The sequence below is a fragment of the Dipteris shenzhenensis genome, chromosome 8 (genome assembly GCF_047967505.1).
Source record: "Dipteris shenzhenensis isolate YYH24624 ecotype China chromosome 8, Dip_SZ_1.0, whole genome shotgun sequence".
Lineage (NCBI taxonomy): Eukaryota > Viridiplantae > Streptophyta > Polypodiopsida > Gleicheniales > Dipteridaceae > Dipteris > Dipteris shenzhenensis.
In genome coordinates this window covers 52409-75543 of record NC_141603.1, presented here as the reverse complement: position 1 = coordinate 75543, position 23135 = coordinate 52409, and the positions used below count along the sequence as shown (strand labels likewise).

Sequence of the window (23135 nt, the reverse complement as noted above, 5' to 3'; positions counted from 1 at the left end):
TAAAATCCATCTATCATTGAAGCCTAGCCTCCTCATAGTGCCCTCCAAGAAATCCCAGTCCACCATGTCATAAGCCTTCTCAAAATCAAGAAGGAGAAGTGCAATCTCTTGCTGACTCTCCTTCGCCCAGTGAGTGGCCTCCAAAAAAGTGAAGATATTATCCAAGATACTCTGATCTTGGACAAATCCTATCTGAGTAGCTCTGATGATATCTACAGCATAGGCTTTAAGCAAAGAGCCAAGGTCTTCGCTAGGATCTTGTAGGCTGTCCCTAGAAGTGTAATGGGTCTCCAATTACGTAGGACTGTCTTGTCTCCCCCTTCGGGATGAGACAAATCATACCTGTGCATAATGTCTCGCCCAAAGATCTTGTATCGAGAGCCTGTGAAAAGGCAGAAAGTAGATGAGCCCAATTGTATTCCAAAGAGCTCTAAAAAGAAGTGGTGACAAACCGTCCTCCCCCAGGCATGCTCATGTAATGCATCCGTGATCTCCAGAAGTGATAGTGGGCTATCCAAAACATGACTCATCCTGTCTAAGACCATCTGGGGGACATGACTCCAAATCTCCTCTCTGGCTCTGATCATCTCCTCAGTGACTGGATCGGTGGTGTAAAGAGTGGAATAGAAATCAGAAGTGATCTCAACAAGATGGTGAGGGTCTGTCTGAAGAGACCCGGCGTCATCCACAAGTCTACAAAGACTGTCCGAAGAGTATCTCTGACCCACTGCCCTGAAGAACTCTCTAGAGCATCTATCCCCCTTCTGGATCTAGAAAGTCTGCTGGGAGTAAAACCTAAACTAGGCCCTCCTACCTTGAATCTCCTCTAGTCTCTCCTGAGCCTCTAAAAGCTGCCCTCTAATGAAAAGAGAATGAGGAAAACTCTGAATCAATCTCTAAAGTCTGGATACCTCTGCTCTTGCATTCCGATCTCTGATTCTGAGCTTTTCCTTCTCCTCTTTTGCCCTCAATTGGCAAGCCATGCTGACTCTAGCCAAAGCCCCCTCTACCCACATCAACCAGCCCTGATCCACAGGAGTGTCCTCTGACAACCAAGCCTCTCTCAACCGTTCCATGAACTTTTTGTCCTAAAAAATAAAGTCCAAAACTCTCACAGAGCCTGTGCTCTCTAATCGAGAGGTAGGGAGAATCTGTAATAGGACTCGAGCATGGATAAAACATAACCCAGGTGGCTTTCCTCCTCTAGCCTAGCTCCATTGGCCAATATAAAACCTATCAAGTCTAACCAAAGAAAGAGAGCCAAGAGAACAGAAGACTGTCAGCCAAGTGACAAAAGTTGTCCAATTGAGCTGCATCATGAAGTCCAGCATGCAAAACAAAACTATCCCACTCCACTCTCTCCCTATTAGAAAGGCCACCCTCTGTCTGGCCCCACTTATCTTCAGAGAATTCAACCATGTTGAAATCTCCTCCAACAATCCAGGTGTCTGCCTGAGGAAGGGACTCTCTGATTTGTCTCCAAAAAGCCCGTTTGTGGCTTGGATCCGTGGGAGCATACACATTGAGAACACCAACTGCTGTGCTCTCAATCTGCAAAATAACATAGCATGCCCTGCTCTCCACTATGTACCCTCTTGGGTGATCTTTGAGGCCCACCTGGCTGAAACTGAAATGCAAACTCCCCCCTCGTGCCATCCACTGGGCTCCAATATGTCCGGCTCTGTCCTCTGAGTAAGGATCTTCATCTGTCAATCCTGTCTTGGGAGAGCTTATGCTCCTGGATAAGCACAATGTCTGGAGGGGACTCTGAGGAAATAAACCGAAGGGAGTCTCTAAGCAACTGCAATTTAGGAACTCCCGATCTACGACCATCTGCATCTGAGGTAAATCTGCAGCTGTTTAGTCCTCTCACATTCCAAGAAATGATGGACAACCTAGACATCGGATCGAAGTGAGGGGGTGCCAGTGGCAGTGGCACAAATCACTCTCTCTGACAGCACAATCCAAAGTTGATCTCTGATCAAACTCCAAATCTACCCCAACTCATGTAAATGGCTCCATCCAAGGGAATAGTACTCTGGCGTGAACTAGGGAGCTAAAAGTCAAACCAACCAGCACTCCTGGGCAAATCAAAGTCTCCCTGAACCTCAAAGAATAGAAACAAAAAGGCCCTGCCACCGAAGCCAAGTCGAAGAGTCCTAGGTCAAGAATGAATCTGCGAGCCAACAATATGGTGAAACGAAGAAAATTGAGTCATGCTCATGAGCTGTCTAGCAATCTCACTGTCAAGTAACTCAGCTAACCAACTTTCGCTCCCCCGAGATCGAAAGCTGCCTGCAGAGAAACGAAGAATGTGCCCCTCTCTGGAGAGAGTAATAGATCCCAAGTACTCCTCTACCTCCTCTGACCATCGACAAAATACCGAGAGAAGTTCCAATCGAGTGAGGGAGTCTGTGGAAACCCCTTGAGCCAAAAAGGGCCAAAACTCAACGGGCAAATCTCTGTCAACCATCTTGGGGTCAGGTCTAGGAGTTAGAAGAGCTAAAAAGGGCTGAGCCGTCCTAACTCTACTCCTAGAATAGGTGAGAGGGAGAGGAAGAATCTGCAACGAGGTGCCTGTAAGCATGGGTGATTGATAATCTCGCTCGATCTCATCTACTAGGATCTCCCAACCCTCACGCCTATTTGGGTACTGAGTGAAATATGTGACCGCACTCGCAAAAGATCTGGATAAACCAGGAGTGAAAAGCTACGAGGATGAGAGTGTACTGGTAGGGGTGTCTAAAAGGACACTCTACATAGCAACAAAAGAAGGTACTGTGCGACGGGGAAGAGAAAGAGGTCTCAAGGGAACCTCATACAGGCGCATGAGATCCTGGGGCTGCTAATACTGCTGACTCTCCCTCTGTCTCCATCTCCTCTGAGCTCTTCGTGAAAGCTGTTCCACTGGAGACACCTCCAAGTCCTCTGAGTCCACTAGAGGCTCCCCCAGAGGAGTCTCCTCTCGCTCTGCTGAATGAGTCAAAGCAGGCTCAGAGTGTTGAGATATCGAGCTCCACTCGTGATATGCCAGGGTGACTATTGTGCATTTATGTCACCGACTTGTTAGCTGGAGATGCGGTTGGTACACTGCCCACGAATAATAGCTGGATGACAGCTATCCTTATCTACACTAGTAGTTCGTGGCTCAGTTAGTATGCCACCTTAGTTAGTTGAGTTTGGTTTGAGACCCACATATAGGGTTCTTCTATTTCTTTGTACTAGAGTTCTTTTGGCTTACACAACTAAGAAGAGGAAAACTGTTTTCAGCCTCCACCTTTGTGTGTATTCCCCCATTGTGCATGTGAGAAAGCGGCAAGTGAGACTCCTTCCCTCTCTCCCACAATCTTCACATGGTATCAGAGCCTTGTTCGTGGTAAGGAGCTCAAGAAAGCAAGCCGAGATCGTGGTGTCCTGATAAGAGGACCAGTGTTGCTTTCCTATTTCGAGTTTGGGAGCAAATCTCTGTAGGTAGCACAGCCAGAAGTGCAGGAGTGCACTGTTTCAGATTGAGACGCCCTTCGCGGTGTGGCGAGAGCGTTTCTGATTTGAGACCATTTCGGGGCCCGTTTTGAAGGCAGAAGTTCTTCGCAGGCACTCAGAAAAAGGCCCTGTTTTTTGCTGTGCGACCACTATTCTGCGGGTCGGTGAAAAGTTGCCATAGAAATTGCATCGTATGCCTTTGTGCAGAGATATTGGGAGTTGCAGATTCATGCTTGTTGCCTGTTGATGCAAAATCGTCACTAGGAAGTGACTGTGTGGTGAAATACCACTTTCGTCAGTTTTGCAGTTTTGCCCGTGTGAGGCAAAAGCTGTGTTTTTTGCAGTGACAGAATATTTTGCAGTGTTCTGTAATGGCATCTGATTCTCTTTCACAGATTGTCACTGAAAAGCTTGACAAGAACAACTTCCAGGCATGGAAGTTTAGAATGACGAATTTCTTGATGGGAAAAGGCTATTGGGAGTTCATTATAGGAAATGAAGAAGAACCTATTCTTCCTAATGTTCCCAGTCAACAGGAAATGCAGGCATTCAAAGGATGGCATGAGAGAGCCAGGAAAGTTATGTACTGGCTGTCTATCAGTATTTCGGACTCCATGATTGTGCATATTCAGGATGCAAATATGCCAAAGGAGGCATGGGATACTTTGGCAAAAATGTATAGCACAAATACGCAAGCCAGGAAAATGCAACTCAAACAGGAGTTGCACAATGTGCAGAGAGAAAATTTGAGCATAAATGACTACCACATGAAAGTGAAGAAAATTGCAGATGCACTTGCTTCCATTGGGTCGCCAGTGGATGATGACGATTTGGTTTCTGTGACCTTGAATGGTCTAGGAAAGGATTATGCACAGTTTCGGACATCCATTGCCGTCCGTGAAAAATTTCCTGATTTTGAGGAGCTGATTGCTCTTCTAATTTCTGAAGAGCAGAGAAATGGTGGTGCATCTTCTTCAGCAGGAACTTCAAAAGAAACTGTCTTCTACTCAAATGCTGGCAGAGGTAGAGGTAGAGGTAGAGGAGGCTGATCTGCAGGCCATGGTAGAAATCAGAATATGCAGCAAACGCAAGAAAACCAATCCTATGTAGGAGGACGTGGTAACTCTAGAGGCAGGGGGAGCCAAAGAGGCTGTGGTGGATGGCAGAGAAGCCAAAATGCAAACAGCAATGTTGAATGCTACTATTGTGGCAAAATGGGTCATATGGCTAAGGACTGCTACAAAAAGCAGAATGACATTATGAATGGAAAATTGCAACAAGGCAATTATGCATCTTCTAGCAGGCAGGGTGATGACAGAAATGAGCATCTATTTATGGTGCAGCATATTACCAATTCTGTGACAAGTGCAGAAGAACAAAATGATGTGTGGTATGTTGACTCAGGTGCGTCAAACCACATGACAGGTCATGCAGAATGGATGGAAGATGCAAGGAAAATGGAAAAACCAGGATTTGTGGAGACTGGTGATGATACTGCACATCCTATTGTGCAGATTGGCAAAATTCCTTTGTCTATGCAGGATGGGAAAAAGAAATACTCGTCTGATGTATTTCATGTCCCGAACATCACCAAGAACCTGGTTTCTGTTGGTCAGATGGTTGAGCAGGGCTTGCAGGTCAGATTTAATCCTCATGGATGCTTTGTTGAGGATATGAAAAATAATGGTCGCTTGATAGCAAAAGGAAAGAAGAAGGGCAGGATGTTTACGTTGGATGCGGACATGCCTGAATTGAGTGCAGCAATGTTTGCACATGGGACCGGTGTAGTTGCAGATTATGATATCTGGCACAAACGCATTGGTCATGTTAATATACAGCGACTTAAACCAATGCAAGCCCAAAATATTGTTGCAGGATTGCCTAAATTCAAGGTTGCAGAAATGCACAAGGTTTGTGAAGCCTGTCAATTTGGGAAACAAGTAAGGAAACCTTTTCCTAGGCATGTTCAAGAGAGTAAAAAGCCATTGGAATTAATCCACTCTGATGTGTGGACTACGAAAGCTGCATCTATTGGAGGCTGTCACTATTTTGTCACATTTATTGATGACTTCAGCAGAAAACTGTGGGTGTATTTTATGAAAAAGAAAAGTGAAGTGTTTGGGCACTTCAAAGCTTTCAAAGCTATGGTTGAAAAAGAAACAGGCCTGCAAATAAAATGCCTAAGGTCAGATGGAGGGGGAGAGTACCTCTCAAATGAGTTTGCAAGGTTCTTGCAGGAGCATGGTATAAAGCAGCAATATTCATGCAGTCATACCCCACAGCAAAATGGAATTGCAGAAAGAAAAAACAGGCATATTGGAGAGGTATCTCGGGCTATGCTAAATGAAATAGATCTACCAGATTATAATTGGGCTGAAGTAGTTGCTACAGTAGTCTATATAATGAACAGGACTCCCACTGCAGCAATACATGGCATGACGCCAGAGGAGATGTATACTGGTAGGAAACTAGATATTTCTCATTTGAAGATTTTTGGTTGCATTGCCTATGTCCATGTGCCAGATGAGTTGAGGTCCAAGTTGGATCCAAAAGCTGAGAAGTGCATCTTTATTGGTTATTCTCTGCAGCAGAAAGGGTATAGATGCTATAACCCTTCTACACGTAAGTTCACAGTGAGCAGAGATGTTGTTTTTGATGACATGAGCAGCTGGTATAAACCAGTAAATGTGATGATTGATGTAGATGCACAAAATGGTAATACTGGACGGAATTCACAGTAGCAATCACAAAATATCAGTGGACCTGCAGTGTCCTCTAGTAGTGGTTCACATACTTCACCATGGACAGGTAGATTGAGATTAGGAGAATCTCCTCAAAGCAATGCAGATAGTGGTACGCAGGTATCACGAAAAGGAAAAGAGAAGGTAGATCAGCCCATGTTTGATGTGAATGCAGGTCACTCTTGTGTGGATGGTGAATCCAGTGGCTCAGAACAGAGCATTGATGATGAGTTGGGTATTCCTTCTGTTGTTACACCTAGAGTAAGGAAGACCAGGGATGTTTTGAGAGCACCTGGAAGTGAGCCTATTTTGTGCAGGTCTACCAGGGTTAGGTATCCTGTGGATAGGCTGAATTATGATGGATTTACAGCCATTCACTATGCCTATATGGTCAAAGTGATACAGGAACCAGAACCCACTTCTTTTGAGCAAGCCATGGGAAATGAAAAATGGGAGAAAGCCATGGATGAAGAAATGGATGCCTTGGATGCTAATGTGACATGGGAATTGGTGCCTTTGCCTAAAGGCAAGAATGCAATTGGCTGTAAGTGGGTTTATAAGATCAAGCACAATGCAGATGGTTCTGTGAATAGATACAAGGCAAGATTAGTTGTCAAGGGGTATGCACAGACATATGGCATTGATTATGAAGAAACTTTCAGCCCGGTTGCAAGGATGGCAACCATAAGAGCAGCCATTGCTATGGCTACATCAAAGGGATGGTCTTTACATCAGATGGATGTAAAGAATGCCTTCTTGCATGGTGATTTGCAAGAAGAGGTCTTTATGGAGCAACTAGCAGGTTATGTTCATGCTACTCATCCTGAGTTTGTTTGTAGGTTGAAAAAAGCCTTGTATGGCTTGAAGCAAGCACCTAGAGCATGGTCTGACAAGATAGGACAGTATCTTGTCACTATTGGCTTTCAGATTTCCAAGGCAGATTTCTCACTCTATGTGAGAAAAACAGAGAAAGGGATTATGCTGCTGGTCATTTATGTTGATGATTTGATCATCACAGGTGATAGTGATGAAGATATCCTTCATGGGAAAATGCTATTGAGGCAGAAGTTTGAGATGAAGGATTTGGAAGAGGTGCATTATTTCTTGGGCATTGAGGTGATTAGATCACCAAGTGGGATACAGCTCTTGCAGAGGCAGTATGGATTGGACATGCTGTCCAAATATGGGATGACAGGCTGTAAGCCTATTTCAGTTCCTTTGGAGCAGAATGTGAAGCTGAGTGCAGATGCAGGTGAGCTTCTGGAAGACCCTACTATGTACAGACGCATAGTAGGAAGTTTGATTTACATGACTATTACCAGGCCAGATTTGAGCTATGCTATTGGGTTGGTAAGTCAGTTTATGCAGGCTCCAAGGAAACCGCATTTGGATGCGGCTAGACACATACTCAGGTATGTGAAGTCCACATTGCAGTATGGACTATTTTATGAGGCTGGGGTTCAGATACAGCTGCATCGATACACTGATGCTGATTGGGCTGGTAGTATTTTTGATAGACGATCTACCAGTGGGTATGTGTTCTCTTTTGGGAGTGCTGTAGTCACTTGGAGCAGCAAGAAACAGCCTACAGTTGCCTTGTCGAGCAAAGAGGCTGAGTACAAGGGTGTAGCAATGGCTGCATGTGAGGTAGCTTGGTTGCATAAGCTACTTTATGATATGCATCAGTCTACAGATGGGCCGATTGTCATTTATTGTGACAACATGAGCAGTGTACATTTGGCAAAGAACCCAGTCTTTCATGCTAGAACAAAGCACATTGAGGTGCATTATCACTATGTGTGGGAGAAGGTTTTACTAGGTCTTATTGATCTAGTTTATGTCAGCACAGAGGATCAGGTAGCTGACATATTCACGAAAGCATTGGGTGCAGAGAAGCTGCGCAAGTTCAGAGACCTGCTTGGTGTGCAGGATTTGGGATTGAGCTCGAGGAGGAGTGTTGAGATATCGAGCTCCACTCGCGATATGCCAGGGTGACTGTTGTGCATTTATGTCACCGACTTGTTAGCTGGAGATGCGGTTGGTACACCGCCCACGAATAATAGCTGGATGACAGCTATCCTTATCTACACTAGTTCGTGGCTCAGTTAGGATGCCACCTTAGTTAGTTGAGTTTGGTTTGAGACCCACATATAGGGTTCTTCTATTTCTTTGTACTAGAGTTCTTTTGACTTACACAACTAAGAAGAGGAAAACTGTTTTCAGCCTCCACCTTTGTGTGTATTCCCCCATTGTGCATGTGAGAAAGCCGCAAGTGAGAGTCCTTCCCTCTCTCCCACAATCTTCACACAGAGACCCTTGGAGGCTGTGCTGTAGGTTCTGGGTTACTCGTAGGATGAGGTGGATCTGGAGTCTCTGATCAAGGCCGACGACTAGGGCAATCCCTAATAAAGTGACCTCTCTTTCGATAGAAAAGGCACTAATCAGGAAGACCCTCATACAAAACCCTCTGTTGCATGTACACAAGGGGGATGAGGGAAGGACGGGGGTGCGCATGCGCACAAAGCGGGGGGGCGAGGGGATGCACGCAAGGGGGGGATGAGGGAGGGGGTGCGCATGCGCACAAGAGGGGGGATCGGGGGGGTGCATACGCGCACAAGAGGGGGTATTGGGGCGTGCGGGGTGTGGGGGGGGAGCATGGGGTTTAGGGTTTGGGGTTTGGGGTTTGGGGTTTAGGGTTTGGGGTTTGGGGTTTGGGGTTTATGGTTTAGGGTTTAGGGTTTAGGGTTTAGGGTTTAGAGGATAAAGAAGCATATTTTGATGGGACACTTGTCTAAATGTGCCTAAAAGGGCAATTGATGGTGACCCATACCCTTATGTCACATGGGGAAAAAGAATCTACTGACAGGAAATGTAAATGTTAAAGGAGGGTAAGAATTGCACTATAAAAGAAGCCCCTCCCCTCCCTCTCAAGCATCTCATTTGCTCATTGAAGCCTCGCTGTTGCCTTGTATCTAGCTCCTTCTATGCCTTTCCTTCCCCTTGAGCCCTAGCCTCCCTCTTCTTTGTAGTTCTCTTCCATTGGGAAGCTTTCTTAGCTTGTAGAACCAAGATTTTTCCCTTTTTTCTCATTTTCTCATATTTTTTCCCTCTTCGCTCGGGAGCTCCGTTTGTGCTCATGCATGGCTTGTTTTGGGATGTGGTCTGAGGGCATTCTCTACCCTTTAGGGCGACCTCATTCCAATATGTAATGTGGAAGCAACCCCTTCAGTAAGAGAAATCATTGCCTCTCTCTATCAGTGTAGTCGAGCAGGGACAGTTTTGGTATGTTTCACTAAAATGGTCATAACTTTTTGCTCCGATCTCCGTTTTCAATGAAAATTTTATCGATTTCTTCATCTCTTCAAGCTCTATGAGTCTATCTATTCAGTTTTCTGTTATGAGCATAGCAGAAAAACTTATATCTGCCTGATCAGAGCAGACTTTGTATATGGGATAATTTTGGTATGTTTCACTAAAATGGTCATAACTTTTTGCTCCGATCTCCGTTTTCAACGAAAATTTTATTGATTTCTTTGTCTCTTTAAGCTCTATGAGTCTATCTATTCACTTTTTTGTTTTGAGCATAGCAGAAAAACTTATATCTGCCTGATCAGAGCAGACTTTGTATATGGGACAGTTTTGGCACGTTTTGGTAAAATGGTCATAACTCTTTGCTCGCTTCTCCGTTTCCTACGAAACCTATATGAAAATGTTCGTCTTTTCAAGCTCTATTCAGTTGTGTTCTAAAACTTTAGTATTCAGTTTTTCAATAAAAGTTATTGCTATCTGAACAAAGCTATTTCTTTCGTATTTTGCGATCTTGGGTTTGTCAATTTCTTAAGTCTTTCAAGCTTTGGAAAAATGATGCAACCCAATAATCCGATTCGTCAAAATGAGCCATATCAATTTGTCCCCTTCACTTCCATTCATGTGGTGCTAAGTCGTAAGATTTTCTTTCAACAAAGGCTTGCACTCACCTTTGGAGCCGACTGCTTGGCTGAAATCAATGCTTCTCCCCAGCCTTTCCTTTTGCCTCTTTTGGATTATAATCTCACCTTTGATGTTTATATTTTTATCTTGCTTTGATTCGTCTGTTTCCTTCTCTTTCTTATTATTTTGACTCTAAGAAGTGACTAGAATCAAACCCCCAAATTCTGTGTCACAGTATGTCTCTCTTCTTTGTTGAGTCTAATGCATTGAGAATAGGGGTCTTTGAATCCCCAAGTAAGTCCCTAGATCTAAACTCTGGGGTGCCAAATCCCTTTAGTAAGAAAGCCTATTAAAATCTTGAATATGAGATGAATTAAAAAATATGCCATAAGTGAAACTTACTTATGTTAGCATGGTTGTGTTCCACACTAACAAATATGTCATTATACCCTAAAATTCGGGTAATAGATGCAAGATTTGCAATATTTTGAAAGGATTTAGGTTTTCATAGTTTAGTGTATTTTTTGTTTTACCCCCCCTTGGGTTCTTCATATTGTGAAAATTGTCAAGATGTGTCAAGGTCATGCCTCTTCTATGGCACACTCGTGGTCCTATGTGTGTGTGCTAGAGGCATAGTTAGGTGGTGGTAGATGGCCACCTAGATGCTTCTAGAGGATTGCTAGATTCTAGGGGAGTAGATTGTGGAGCTCAATGGCCTTTGCCTGAGGTCACATGTGATGGCAGTATGGATGTAGAGGTTGCCTACATATGGCCCTCATTTCTCTTTGATCTATAAACTTGGTTTCCTTCATCTTGTCTCCATGGTGTCTTCGATTGCTCTCTCCAACATGGTATCAGAGCGCTTTGATCCCCCTTGAGTTTTTAGCCACCTCATCATCTTCTTCCTCCTTTTCATTTTCATCTTCATTTGCCTCCTTTTTGCCCAAATCTTGGAGGCTTGAATTTACCATCTCTGTTGTACCATTTCTTGAGCCCTCTCAACTGGAGGTTCGCCATCCCAAGGCACATGTTTGGATCAGAGGACTCGTTAAAATTTTGCCAGATGTACTCGCATCCATTGTTTTAGTCATCGACACACTGCTCAAAAACTCCCTGCTTGTAGTCACCATTTTCAAAATTCTTTCTATCCCAAGCTAGGTGATGATAAGAGCTTGTTGTTGATGAAGTTTGAGCTCAAATTCTCTAGTATTTAGGGAGATATTAGCAAAAAAACTAGTCCAACTTGGTGTCTCCTGAGCAACATGATGCAAATTTCTACCTCTCCTCTGTGGTGAATCTTGGCTAGTATACAACCTGTCTTTCTACTCCAAAATCCCTCTAATTGCTTCTTTTGATAGTGTGAATTTTGATCTCCAATCTTGCTCTGTCTCTGCAAGCAGTTTTTGACAATTTTCAACTTCTCATGTTTGAATAGTCAACCCAAACTTTGGGGCATTTAGTCTTGAGTGCTTTAATTTTTTAGTTTTCTATTGGCCACAACCATGTAAGAGAGTAGACACTGCCCTAAGCATTGGGTAAGACCCTCTCATGGCTTCCATATTGCATGTTGTAAAGTTCAATGGCCAAGCATTGCATACTTGGCAAATGAAGATCTAGTTTACCTTGATGTGGGAGAACCTATGGGAGCTAGTTAGGCCTGATAGCACAGCATCTCAATAAGGAGAATGCTCTTCTACTCCTAGCCTAGCAAGAGATCATGCTAGAGAGGAGAGAGCATATGCCATTATAGATCTTGGTTTGAGTGATGATTACCTTCATCATATTTCTAATTTGGAGTCACCCTCTGAAGCTTGGCACATGCTTGATATTCTTTTTGGTGTTAGCTCTCACACCTCTAAACTCATTTAAGATTACCTTCTTTGAATTGAAGATGGATAGTGGTGCTTCCTTGGCTGCACATGTAAATCAAATGAGGAGCTTGTTGACTCAGCTTGCTTCAGTCAACTCCCCCATCATTGAAGATGATGCAATGACTGTTTTGCTAAAAAGTATGCCTAAAGATTATGATAATGTTGTCACTACTTTGAAGAATCTTCCTAATCCCAGTCTTGAAGGCAGTATTAGTGCACTTCAAGAAGAAGAAAGGAAGAAGGATGCTAGAAGAGGTACTGAGAGAGCCTTTGCAGCAAAGTTTAAGAAGGGTAAGTTCAAACCTTACAAGCATTGTAGCAAGACTAATCATTTGGCCAAAGACTGCTTCAAGATCAACCCTTGCAAAATATGTGGCAAGCCAAATCATAATGAGAAGTATTGTTATGCCAAGAAAGAGAAGCTTGCTAAGAAAGTTTCAGCAAAACTAGTTTCAATTGATGTGCCTCCACATGAAGAGGCCCCCTTTGATGATGAGTATGCTTTCTAGAGTGCCATTTGTCTTTGTGTGTTTGTCAAGCTACTCTGTCTGGATAGTCCTCCAAAATATGATGTAGGCCACGTGATATGTTTTGCCTTTGTTCACCATATGATGTAGGCCACGTGATATGTTTTGCCCTCATGGTACCTCTTGCAGACATGTTGTACATGCAAGGGAGATAACCATTGGGGGGGGCTTTGTGTTTTGCCTCCATGGTACCCCTTGCAAGCATTTGTGTTTGTACATGTTAGGGAGATAACCATTGGGGGGTTTGTGTGTATCCCATTCGATGTACCTTGCACCCTTGGGAACCCTTGCTAGCACGTGATCCTAGCCATAGATTTATCCTTGACCACCATGAGATGGCATGAGAAATTATGTGACTAGATGTATCCATGACATAGCTTGAGGCATTCCCTTAAGGGGGGGTTTGTTGGGATGTGTCAAGGCCATGCCTCTTCTATGGCACACTTGTGGGCTTGTGTGGTGTGCTAAAGGCATAGTTAGTGGTAGATGGCCACCTAGATGCTTCTAGAGGGTTGTTAGATTCTAGGGGAGTAGATTGTAGAGCTCAATGGCCTTTGCTTGAGGTCACATGTGATGTCAGTATGGATGTAGAGGTTGCCTACATATGTCCCTTATTTCTCTTTGATCTATAGACCCTAGGGGTTCACTAAGAAATATGTAAGATAGCATGTGCAATCAACATAAGGGGCTTTATTTTCATGTGGAGTTATAGGAAATAAACATAATTTAGGGGCATAAAGGGTATATAAATACTCTCTGAGTGATCGTCCATGCTATATGGGCTTTTTGCATAGTGAACCTTTTGGGCTATAGACTTGGTTTCCTTCATCTTGTCTCCATGGTGTCTTCCATTGCTCTCTCCAACAAAAATTATGCAAAAATATTAAAATCTTGCTTATTTATTAAAGTATATAACTTGTAATTTGTGGGAGGGGCACTTTAAATTTGCATATTGTATATGAGCCTTGTCCCCCCATAAGGGTAGTAACATAGTATATATTGAGTTGGCACCCTAGGATCTTAACGTGGTAGAAACAACACTAAGGATATCCTTGTTTGTAGCTAAGGACATAGATGTTTCCATCAATACCATGCCATGAATACTTGAGGAAAATTCATTAAGGGTAAGCATGTCATGGATGAAAATGACATTGTCAACATTTCAAGTGATGTCAGAATGCCCAATGACCCACGATAAGGCCTTGCACTTCAACAACTCCATAGGCCCTCATGGTGAGAATTTGCTATGGAGACCACAATTTGTCCTTTTGCTCGACTAATGTAGTGGGCCAATGAGTGATCTTGACTAAATGTGCTATGAACATTGTCCCATCATCGAGAAGAGAGTTCATTGACCTCATATACCAGTCTCCTTCTCGACTATTTGCTACTCCAATAAAAAAAAGCCTCCAAACATAGTGAAGAAACTCTAGATCAATCTACTGCAACAATGAATAAAGGACATCTATTTGTTGTAGATCACCAGCAACACTCCCATTTAGTAGATGCAAAAAGATCAACACAATGGAAATATATCATTGCTAAATTACAACATGGCTATAAGCATCTTCTCTCTCTCTCTCTCTCTCTCTCTCTCTCTCTCTCTCTCCACCTACACTAGACTCGAGCCCTTTATTTGGTGGATGAGCACCTCAAGTGTGCATCAAACAACTCTCATGAGTGAGTGATTGATGAATGAATACAAGACCAAGGTGTCCTTTATATAGGGAGTTGGGTGGCCACCCCTCTAGAAAAGTGGACTTATGCGATAATTCCACTATAGCATGCATGCTAGCATGCCCACAACCCCAAAGACAGTTCCCTATATGTCAAGAAAACATCTTAGATATAATGCAACTCCAATTTCTTCTGAGGGAGCTCACAATATTATGGAGATGCATGTCATCCAAGCATACATATTCCAACATTTTATATCCTTCAATTTGTTCAATAATTTATTTTTATTAACGTTTTCCTTACAAATAAAAAATTGGTATAAGTTGTTATGTGATTGGAGTTTAATTATCCAGTGAATGGTTATGAGATAGCATGAGTCCTATTATATGGCCAACCACTTTGGTGACTTGTTCAATTAAGGTAGGCCTAATTTAGACGTTCGTCTAAGGGACCAACACAACATTGATCGTGATGCAATTCTTCATCAACCAACAAGGATCAGATCATGTTTGACATGATCATGGGGGGTGCACCATATAGAAAACTAGACTATCACGTGCATTCTTAGAAATCCCTTATGAGTAAATAAATTGAACCCTTTTTCTATACAAACTTGTAACTTTTTTCCAAAATCCATTTAAAAAACCCCTTATGCACTTATATCTTCATAAATTTACAGCCAAAAAGTGAGTTTAATAATAACGCTTGAAGTGTCTCATTTCACTCCTTGGAGTCTGCATCGCGAATGAGCTTGAGATCCTCCACAAACATCTGCAGACTAGCGTGTGAATTTCCCCCCTTGGATACAGCTTGCCTCATCTTCTGTCCGAGCTCCACGGCTCTTCTTTTCCTCTCTTGCCCTTCCTCTCCATGCATCAATGCCCTGACAGCCGATTCGACTGCCTCCCTCGTAATTCCTGTCTTCTTCCCAGGATCTTCGAGCGGAATTCCAACTTTCCAGTCGATGAGGAGTTTGAGATTTGTATTCTGGTCCGCAAGTTGAGGGCATCCGATCATTGGAATTCCCGTCAGCAAGCTCTCCAATACGGAGTTCCATCCACAGTGGGTGAAGAAGCCACCCACGAGACCCGTGTCCTTAGTCCGGGACAAGAAACCCTCCGGTAGGATGTCAGGTCTGCCAGCACCATTCACAGAATCATTACGAATCACCCACAGAAAGCGCTGGTGGGATGCCTCCAGGCCGAGAGCGAGCTCTTGGATTTCCTTGGTAGAAAGAGAAGACAAGCTTCCAAAAGCGGCGTAAACGACAGAGCAATCAGGCTGACGATCGAGCCATTTCAAGCAGTCTACGTCCTCGGTAAGGAGGCTAGCTGAGGTGGGCAGAGTCGTCTGGTTGGAGCCCACGTTGAGAAGCAACGGGCCGACGGTGTAGATAGGGATTTGCAGTTGCGCGCGGAGAGCGTCGAGCGCGCTGCGTTCAAGGTCGTAGCACGAGTTCACCAGCAACCCGGCGGCGTCCTTGAGAGGGCGCATGATGTTCATGATGACCCGAAGATGCGTGAGATCGTGCACCCAGAAATCCATGGGAATGTCTGCGGCACGGAAAGGGGGCAATCCGGGGAGGAAGTCGATCAATTTCCCCTCCGTTCCTGCAGCATAAAATAACAAGCTGGTGTCGTAAGACGACGGCATTTCGTGTAGCATGATTCATTGGAGCCTGGAAGCAAAATGGGAAAGGCTACATAATTATTGATGGGTAAACCGTAAAACAATCGGACTGGAGCGTCGGAGGGTCTTACCGGGGTGAGGAGGGAGCGGGAGGTACCCTCTGGCAATGAGGTCCGGGAGATGAAGCGCGATGGCGAATACGAAGGCAGGAAAGATGCAAAGCGGAATCCAAGGAATCCCGAACTGAGAGGCAAGGTCGCGGGTCCAAGGCATGAGCATGTCGGCGACGAGGCAAGAAACGGGGTGTGGGTGGGTGGCGAGGAGGTTGCGGAGACCGCCCTCCAATCTGCGCATTGAGTGTTCGTCGGAGGCGGCATCAGCGGGGTCGGCGATGGGCGAGTGGTCGGGGATGGCCTGCGCGCCAAGCAGCTGCAGCTGCTGCTGGAGCTGGATGTTGTTGTGCAGCTTGGCGAAGTTGGAGGCGGAATGAACCACGGTGATCAGGACGCTGCCTTCCGAGGCCAAGCGCTGGCCGAAGCTCACCATGGGGTTGATGTGGCCCTGCAGCGGGTAGGGAAACAGCAGCAGATGCGGCTCCGCCATTCTGCTACAAACTACCCCCCAGCCCCCCAGCCGAAGCAGCAGTAAGTGGAGAGGTTTCAGACCATTGTGTGGGAGACTGATTGATCACTGCAGCGCACAAAGGCTGCACCCAGCTGACACATGGACGGAAACCATATCAGACACCAACTCGCATGGACCACGTGGATATGGACAGCTACCCAACTCCTAGTACACACCTTGATGGCTACCCAGCCAGTTCATACCAGGGCCACTAGCCGGACGTATATATTGTACACATCCTCACGATTTTTCTTGAAAGATCGGCTTTTTTCAGGTTTATCATGGTTTTCTGCCACCATCTATGTATGATTGGACTTTATTGTCTCCTTAGTCTCTTTCATACTTTTCACCAGTCTAAGGACAAAGAGGGCCTCGAGCTGATTTTTGTTAGCAAGCTGCGCTCTAGTGGAGAGTTGAAAACTCCTTTTGTGAATTACCATGTGTTTTTTCCCCACACAAATTTTATGGCATATACTATTATGGTGGCCACTTGGCATGATGCTACTCTTGCTAGCACCATATTTACAACCATATATATATATCATGATGGTACATATACTTCATAAGTATATTTTGGGAATCTCTTGGCAATTCTATATGGCTGGTGGGTGTATTTTTGGCAACTCTTGCTAAATGTACATAGATTGTGATGACATGCGCGCAGGGGGGGGGGCCATAGGGGGTGGGGGGGCATGGGGTGTGGGAAGGGGGGGGGGGGCCATGGGGGGGGGGGGGGGGGGTACGCCACATGCGCGCAAGAGGGGGGGCGCATGGGGTTGAGGGGGGGGGGTGTCACGAGGGCAAAGTTTTCTCCTAGATTTTTTTTCACTTTTTTTCTCTTTTCCTTTGCTCCCCGGTTTGGTCCCCTACCGGGATCCCAAAGTATCCGCTTGATCTCGTGGAGTTGCCACTACCTTGCTGACGGGAACCTCCGCTTGACTGAATGTCCTTCACCTTCACAAAGCTGCCTGGGTCCTTCAGATGCTCAAAAAGGAGAGCACAGAGCTCCTCCTGGGAGCTACGGACCTAAAGAACCTCTCCTTCCCAAAACCCTTGCTGAACCTCCGTGGGGCAAAAGCGATGCCTAAGGCTTACTCCAGAAACTCAGTACGAGTGCGGGAAGACACCTGTGAAATCAGCTCCCCAAAACTCCTTATCTGGCTAGTTGGGACTAGCTAAAATTAGCTGGGGCTAAATTAGCCAAACTGCCAAAACGAAATGGCTGTGCCTCCAAAGTTAGTTGTCGTGCCAAAAAGAGAGGCCACCCACCGGAATCGAACTCAGGACCTGGAGGTAACAATGTGCAGAACTTTTCGTCGGGCTAGCCAAGTGGGCTGGTCTTTGCTATTAGAAACAAAAGATCCCCACTTACTTATAACGTGACCTCGCTTCCACGCACGCGTCCCTCTATTCTGCGCAGTCAAGAGGCGAACTCGAACCCGCGACCTCCCTCAACGAGCTCGTCGCGCCAACCGCTGAGCCACCACTTGGTTAGTGTAACCAAGCGCTCCTTCTTACCTATACTTTGTGCTAACCCGCACGCGGTCGCGTCAAAAAGGGTCGCGCACCTCGTGTGCAGGACTCGAACCTGGGAACTCGGAGGCAACAGTCGAAGCGCCTATCGTTGGGCTAACCAAGGGACCTGGTCACGGTTGATGTAACCAAGTAGAGCCTCTAGGTTATATTTTGTGCTCGGTTGATCGGCAAAAGGGGGTTGGCCCCCTCGTCGGCTCGCGACGTGTCTCCCCTGCCCGGAATCGAACCCAAGACCTGCGCGCAGATGCTCCAAATACCTCACGGCCCGGCTAGCCACCGGGGCCGTGGCCTTGCTTGAGACTCCTTTCCCAGGTTATGGTTATATAGAAGGCTACGGTCCTCAGAGCTATGGCGAGCTCTCTGTCGCCATGCACACGTCGAAAGGCCGGTATGAAGCGTCGCCCTTCTGCATCAGATCCGTGGGCATTCACAGGAGCGAAGATGTCGACAATGGCGTGCTGGTTCGACCGGGAGAACTCTTCCCGTCTTCTCCGTTTGGTTCCGTCCGGTTCCATCGACGGGTTTTCGTCGATGGTCCAAAGGTTCGTCGAGCCGGCTCGTGTGATCCGGTGCTTTGCTATGATCACTAGCCCGGCCAGGTGATCCCGTCGATGGGGCGCTTTCCTGTACCAAAGGGGTCTTTGAATGGAGCCTTTGAGCTCCTAGGCCAAGCCTTCACGGCTGGAGCGCGACGGAACTGTAGTTCCGTCCGCTTCCGTCGGTTGATGGTGGGATCTCAGAGCTACGGTTCTCTGAGATCCGAACTCTGGGCACCCTGCCACTTGGTAGGAGGGATATTTAGAAGGGTCTTCAGGTCCCCACAAACTCCTGGGTCGAACGGATCCCTAACACGGCTGCACTGCTCTTTGTAGGGGCCGAAAATGGCTCTGAGGCACTCGGGGGGGTCACTATGTATAAACCCTCTATACCATGTGCGTTCAAGGCATATTTCTAAAATCCCTTATCTGTGTAAATTTTTCATTAATAAAATGTACCCCTTTTCTATACAAATCTGTAAATTTTTTCCAAAACTATTTTAAATAGTCCCTTATGTATATTTATTTCTGTAAATTTTAGAAATAAAAAATATCCTTTTGTTGAACTCACGTGATAGGGTTACATATGATGAGTAACCCCCCCGAGCTGAGGCAACACCTCGTTCGTCCCCGCGTCCTCCATGAGTTCCTGATCGCACTGCCCTTTTGTGGGCTTCTTCTCCAAGCCAAGGGGAAGCCCTGGCTCGAAGGTAGGCCTCAAACACGCCCTGCACGCTCAACACTTAACAAGGGGAGAGGGGAACGAGCTTGCAATCTATCTACCTCCATTTTCAGAACCAAAACTCAGAGACACTGTATTCCAAAAAGAAGAGGGCCGTGTGGTCAAAACGCCACAGGGTAAGATTACATGGATAGCATCCTCTGATGCTAAAGCAAAACCTCACACACTCTCAGATACAACAGGAGCTCACAGCTCACTGTCTCAGCTCTCACGACCTCTGAGTTCCCTGGCTCAGTTTGTGATCTGCTGGAATCTGATCCCCTTTGTCTGTGTCTGTTTTTGATTTTTGGATGGGAGTATATCCCTTGCCTCCAACGTTTGCCGCCTTCATTAAGGCTCCAATCCTCATTTGGTACTCTTTCCAATAGTCACTTAGAAGGGCCAATCAATTCAAATATCCGTTTGAATTGAACCCTTTAGCCATAGTTGGGGAGTCCAACCTTACCATGGGCTGCTCCGCTTGGTTAGGTCCTAGAGATGTCAAAGGGTTGCTCCCCCTTTGACCCAAAGGAGGGCAAGGACCTCTTCCTTACTGCCGATGTCGAGTCCGAAGGGGATGATGGAGGGACGGACTGAGGCTCAGTCCCTTGTCAACGGGCCACCCGTTACATTCCCCCCCTTTTACTCTTGCTCCCCCGCTTCTTTGGAAAGGGGTGTGACTCATTGTAGCCGTGCACGATGTCCACGAACCGCCATAGAGAAGGTTCCGTCCTCCACGAGTCTTCACTTGAAGGCTGCTCCCTCTAGAGACAAAGGTACAACTTGTTAGGCCCGAACTGGTTCGGTCTGTCACAGTGTGCCATGATACTCTCGAGGTTTTCACGATCTCCTTGACCCATCACTAGAGCTGGACCTCTATTCCTCTGCTCCTGATCTGGATCATCTTCTTGATCTTTACCCAGCTGCGGGCAGATCTAAGCCTTTTTTTCCACTCCTTGTGGAAGGCTCCAGCTACTGGAGCTGCTCCCCCTATAGAAGGTAGTACTGATGCTTTACCCACTGGTTTCAGTTCATTAGCTTCATCTTGCCCACCACGGTGGCAAGTCTTTATGTAGGCATCCACACCTACATTCTCTTCTTGTGACAACCTGTCAGGTGCCTTGGCTGGAGGGTCTGTTTCTGGATATACCTCCATCTCCTGGTCATCCTCCCGTTTAGGAGGAAGCTCCCTTGGAAGCTCTTTGGGTAGGATCTCAGCGTCCTCCGTCAGTAAGCCCTACACCTCATGTGGTAGATGTTCCATAGATGGAACTGAATTCTCCTCATGCTCTTCGATGACCACTAGGTAGGCTGGACTACCTTTTCCTACTGTTTCTTGCAACAGCATAGCTGAGAGGAGTTGGGGCAAAGTGCCTCCCTTTTGCCTTGAGGCTTTTACCACCTCCCAACCTTCATCCTTGCAAAATACTAGCTGTTCATCATGGTTGTTGATCAGGACCCTGTTGGCTCTCAACCATGTTTGCCCAAATACCATGTCGAAGTCATCCATTTCCACCACGGAAAATTTTGACCTGTGAGAACAGCCTCCCACTTGGACACTGACTCCTTTGGCCACCTTGGCAACTACTTGTCCCAGAGTGTTTACTGTTTTCATGACCTTGCCTTCATAGAATTCAGCTCTCAGCCCGATCTCCTTGGCTTTCTTGGAGGTGATGAAGTTATGGCTAGCTCCACTATCCACCATAGCCCTCACTGGGTGTCCGTTTACTGTAACAGTAATGAACATCAGACCGGATGCTACCTTATCTTCACTCATGGTCCCTAGAAGCTGAAGGGGTGTCATGGTTTGTGTGGGCTGCCCATTTTCTGTTTCCTGGATAGTCTGAAGTGACTGTCGCATAGGGCAGTCCCTAGCAAAGTTAGCTCCTGTACAGATGTAATAGCCACTCCCTTTCGGGGCTAAAAGACTCGATGAAGCCTTTGCTGACCCCACACTACTCTTGGGTCTTGGGCTGAACAGTACTCATTGTACCTTTACCTTTTTGAGCAGTAGTAACTTCAGGTTTGGCCTGCTCAGCTGGGCTCTCTCCCATAGGATGGTACTTCTTTTTGGAGACAAACCGCTTGAACTTTTTCTTCTCGAAAGGGGAGACCCCTTGTTCACTTGGCTTGGGCTTGGCTTGACCTTGTCTCTCACCACCATGTTGCTTCTCTTGCCAATCAGTGAGGTAGTCCGCTACCTCGTATGCTTCCGCCACAGTCTTTACATGCTCTCTCATGAGCTCATCATGTGCCCAAGGCCTCAGCCTTTTGATGAAGTAGTAAAGCCGATCGGCCTCACTCATCTCCTAGATTTGTAGCATTAGGGAGGAGTGAGCTTTGATGAAGTCCCTCAGGGTTCCAGTGTGTCTGAGTGTTCAAGGCATCTCGAGCCTTCCATTCAATGTCGGAGGGCAGAAACTGCAACCTCAGCCTTTGTGAGAGCTCATCCCACGTGGAAATCGTGTAGGTGTTGTGGTGGGTTCTCTCATCCTCCTTGAAATTCATCCACCAAAGCTTGGCATTGTCCACCAAGTAGGTTGAGGCATGGAGCACTTGCTCTTGGGGCTCGGTTATCTTGGCAAGGGAACAGTATTGCTGCATGTCATAGATGAAGTTCTCTAATACCTTGACTTCCTACGTGCCCGTGTATGGTTCGGGCTCCTTGAGTTTGATCCGATGCTTCCAAGTGGTCCAACTCCATCATCCTTGATTAGCTTGCTCATCACATGGGCAAGTTCTATCTTAGCTTTTGAGAGTTGTTGTTGTAGCAGCCCCTGCCTGGTCTGCAGCTTAGTTAGAGCAAGCTCTATGGCCTCAAGCCTTGCTTCGTGCTCACAGAATTTGAGTTTAGTTCTGCTCCTGGTGTTGCTGGGCTCAGCACCAACTACCTCATTTGAATCACCCATGAAATATGGCCTTCAAATGAGCTGGACAGCCTGTGGGAGAAAACTATCAACTCCTATCAAGCTGATACCTTTGGGGGGACTGACTCTGCTCAGTTCCTTCAGCTCTGATACCACTGTCATGAGGGCAAAGTTTTCTCCTAGATTTTTTTTCACTTTTTTTCTCTTTTCCTTTGCTCCCCGGTTTGGTCCCCTACCGGGATCCCAAAGTATCTGCTTGATCTCGTGGAGTTGCCACTACCTTGCTAATAGGAACCTCTGCTTGACTGAATGTCCTTCACCTTCACAAAGCTGCCTGGGTCCTTCAGATGCTCAAAAAGGAGAGCACAGAGCTCCTCCCGGGAGCTACGGTCTTAAAAAACCTCTCCTTCCCAAAACCCTTGCTAAACCTCCGTGGGGCGAAAGCGATGCCTGAGGCTTACTCCAGAAACTCAGTACGAGTGCGGGAAGACACCTATGAAATCAGCTCCCCAAAACTCCTTATCTGGCTAGTTGGGACTAGCTAAAATTAGCTCGGGCTAAATTAGCCAAACTGCCAATGGCTGTGCCTCCAAAGTTAGCTGTTGTGCCAAAAAGAGAGGCCACCCGCCGGAATCGAACTCAGGACCTAGAGGTAACAATGTGCAGAACTTTTCGTTGGGCTAGCCAAGTGGGCTGGTCTTTGCTATTAGAAACAAAAGACCCCCACTTACTTATAACGTGACCTCGCTTCCACGCACGCATCCCTCTATTCTGCGCAGTCAAAGAGGCAAACTCGAACCCGCGACCTCCCTCAACGAGCTCGTCGTGCCAATTGCTGAGCCACCACTTGGTTAGTGTAACCAAGCGCTCCTTCTTACCTATACTTTGTGCTAACCCGCACGCGATCGCATCAAAAAGGGTCGCACACCCCGTGTGCAGGACTCGAACCTGGGAACTCGGAGGCAACAGTCGAAGCGCCTATCGTTGGGCTAA

At 46.2% G+C, this 23135-nt stretch overlaps 1 protein-coding gene across 1 annotated transcript; it reads right to left on the bottom strand.

Moving 5' to 3' along the window:
* Positions 1 to 14949: 14949 nt before the first annotated feature.
* Positions 14950 to 16768, bottom strand: LOC147898919 (linamarin synthase 2-like). Its single transcript, XM_087378135.1, has 2 exons — positions 15990 to 16768; positions 14950 to 15839 (listed from the first exon to the last, which is right to left on the bottom strand). Exons 1-2 carry the CDS (start codon positions 16459 to 16461, stop codon positions 14950 to 14952), a joined length of 1362 nt encoding a protein of 453 aa, XP_087234261.1. The 5' UTR covers positions 16462 to 16768.
* Between the last annotated feature and the right edge of the window lie 6367 nt (positions 16769 to 23135).

Coding starts and splice junctions, on each gene's coding strand:
- LOC147898919 (XM_087378135.1), bottom strand. CDS start 16,461: ATGGCGGAGCCGCATCTGCTGCTGTTTCCCTACCCGCTGCAGGGCCAC. Junction 15,840..15,989: donor CCCGCTCCCTCCTCACCCCG/GTAAGACCCTCC, acceptor TTTATGCTGCAG/GAACGGAGGGGAAATTGATC.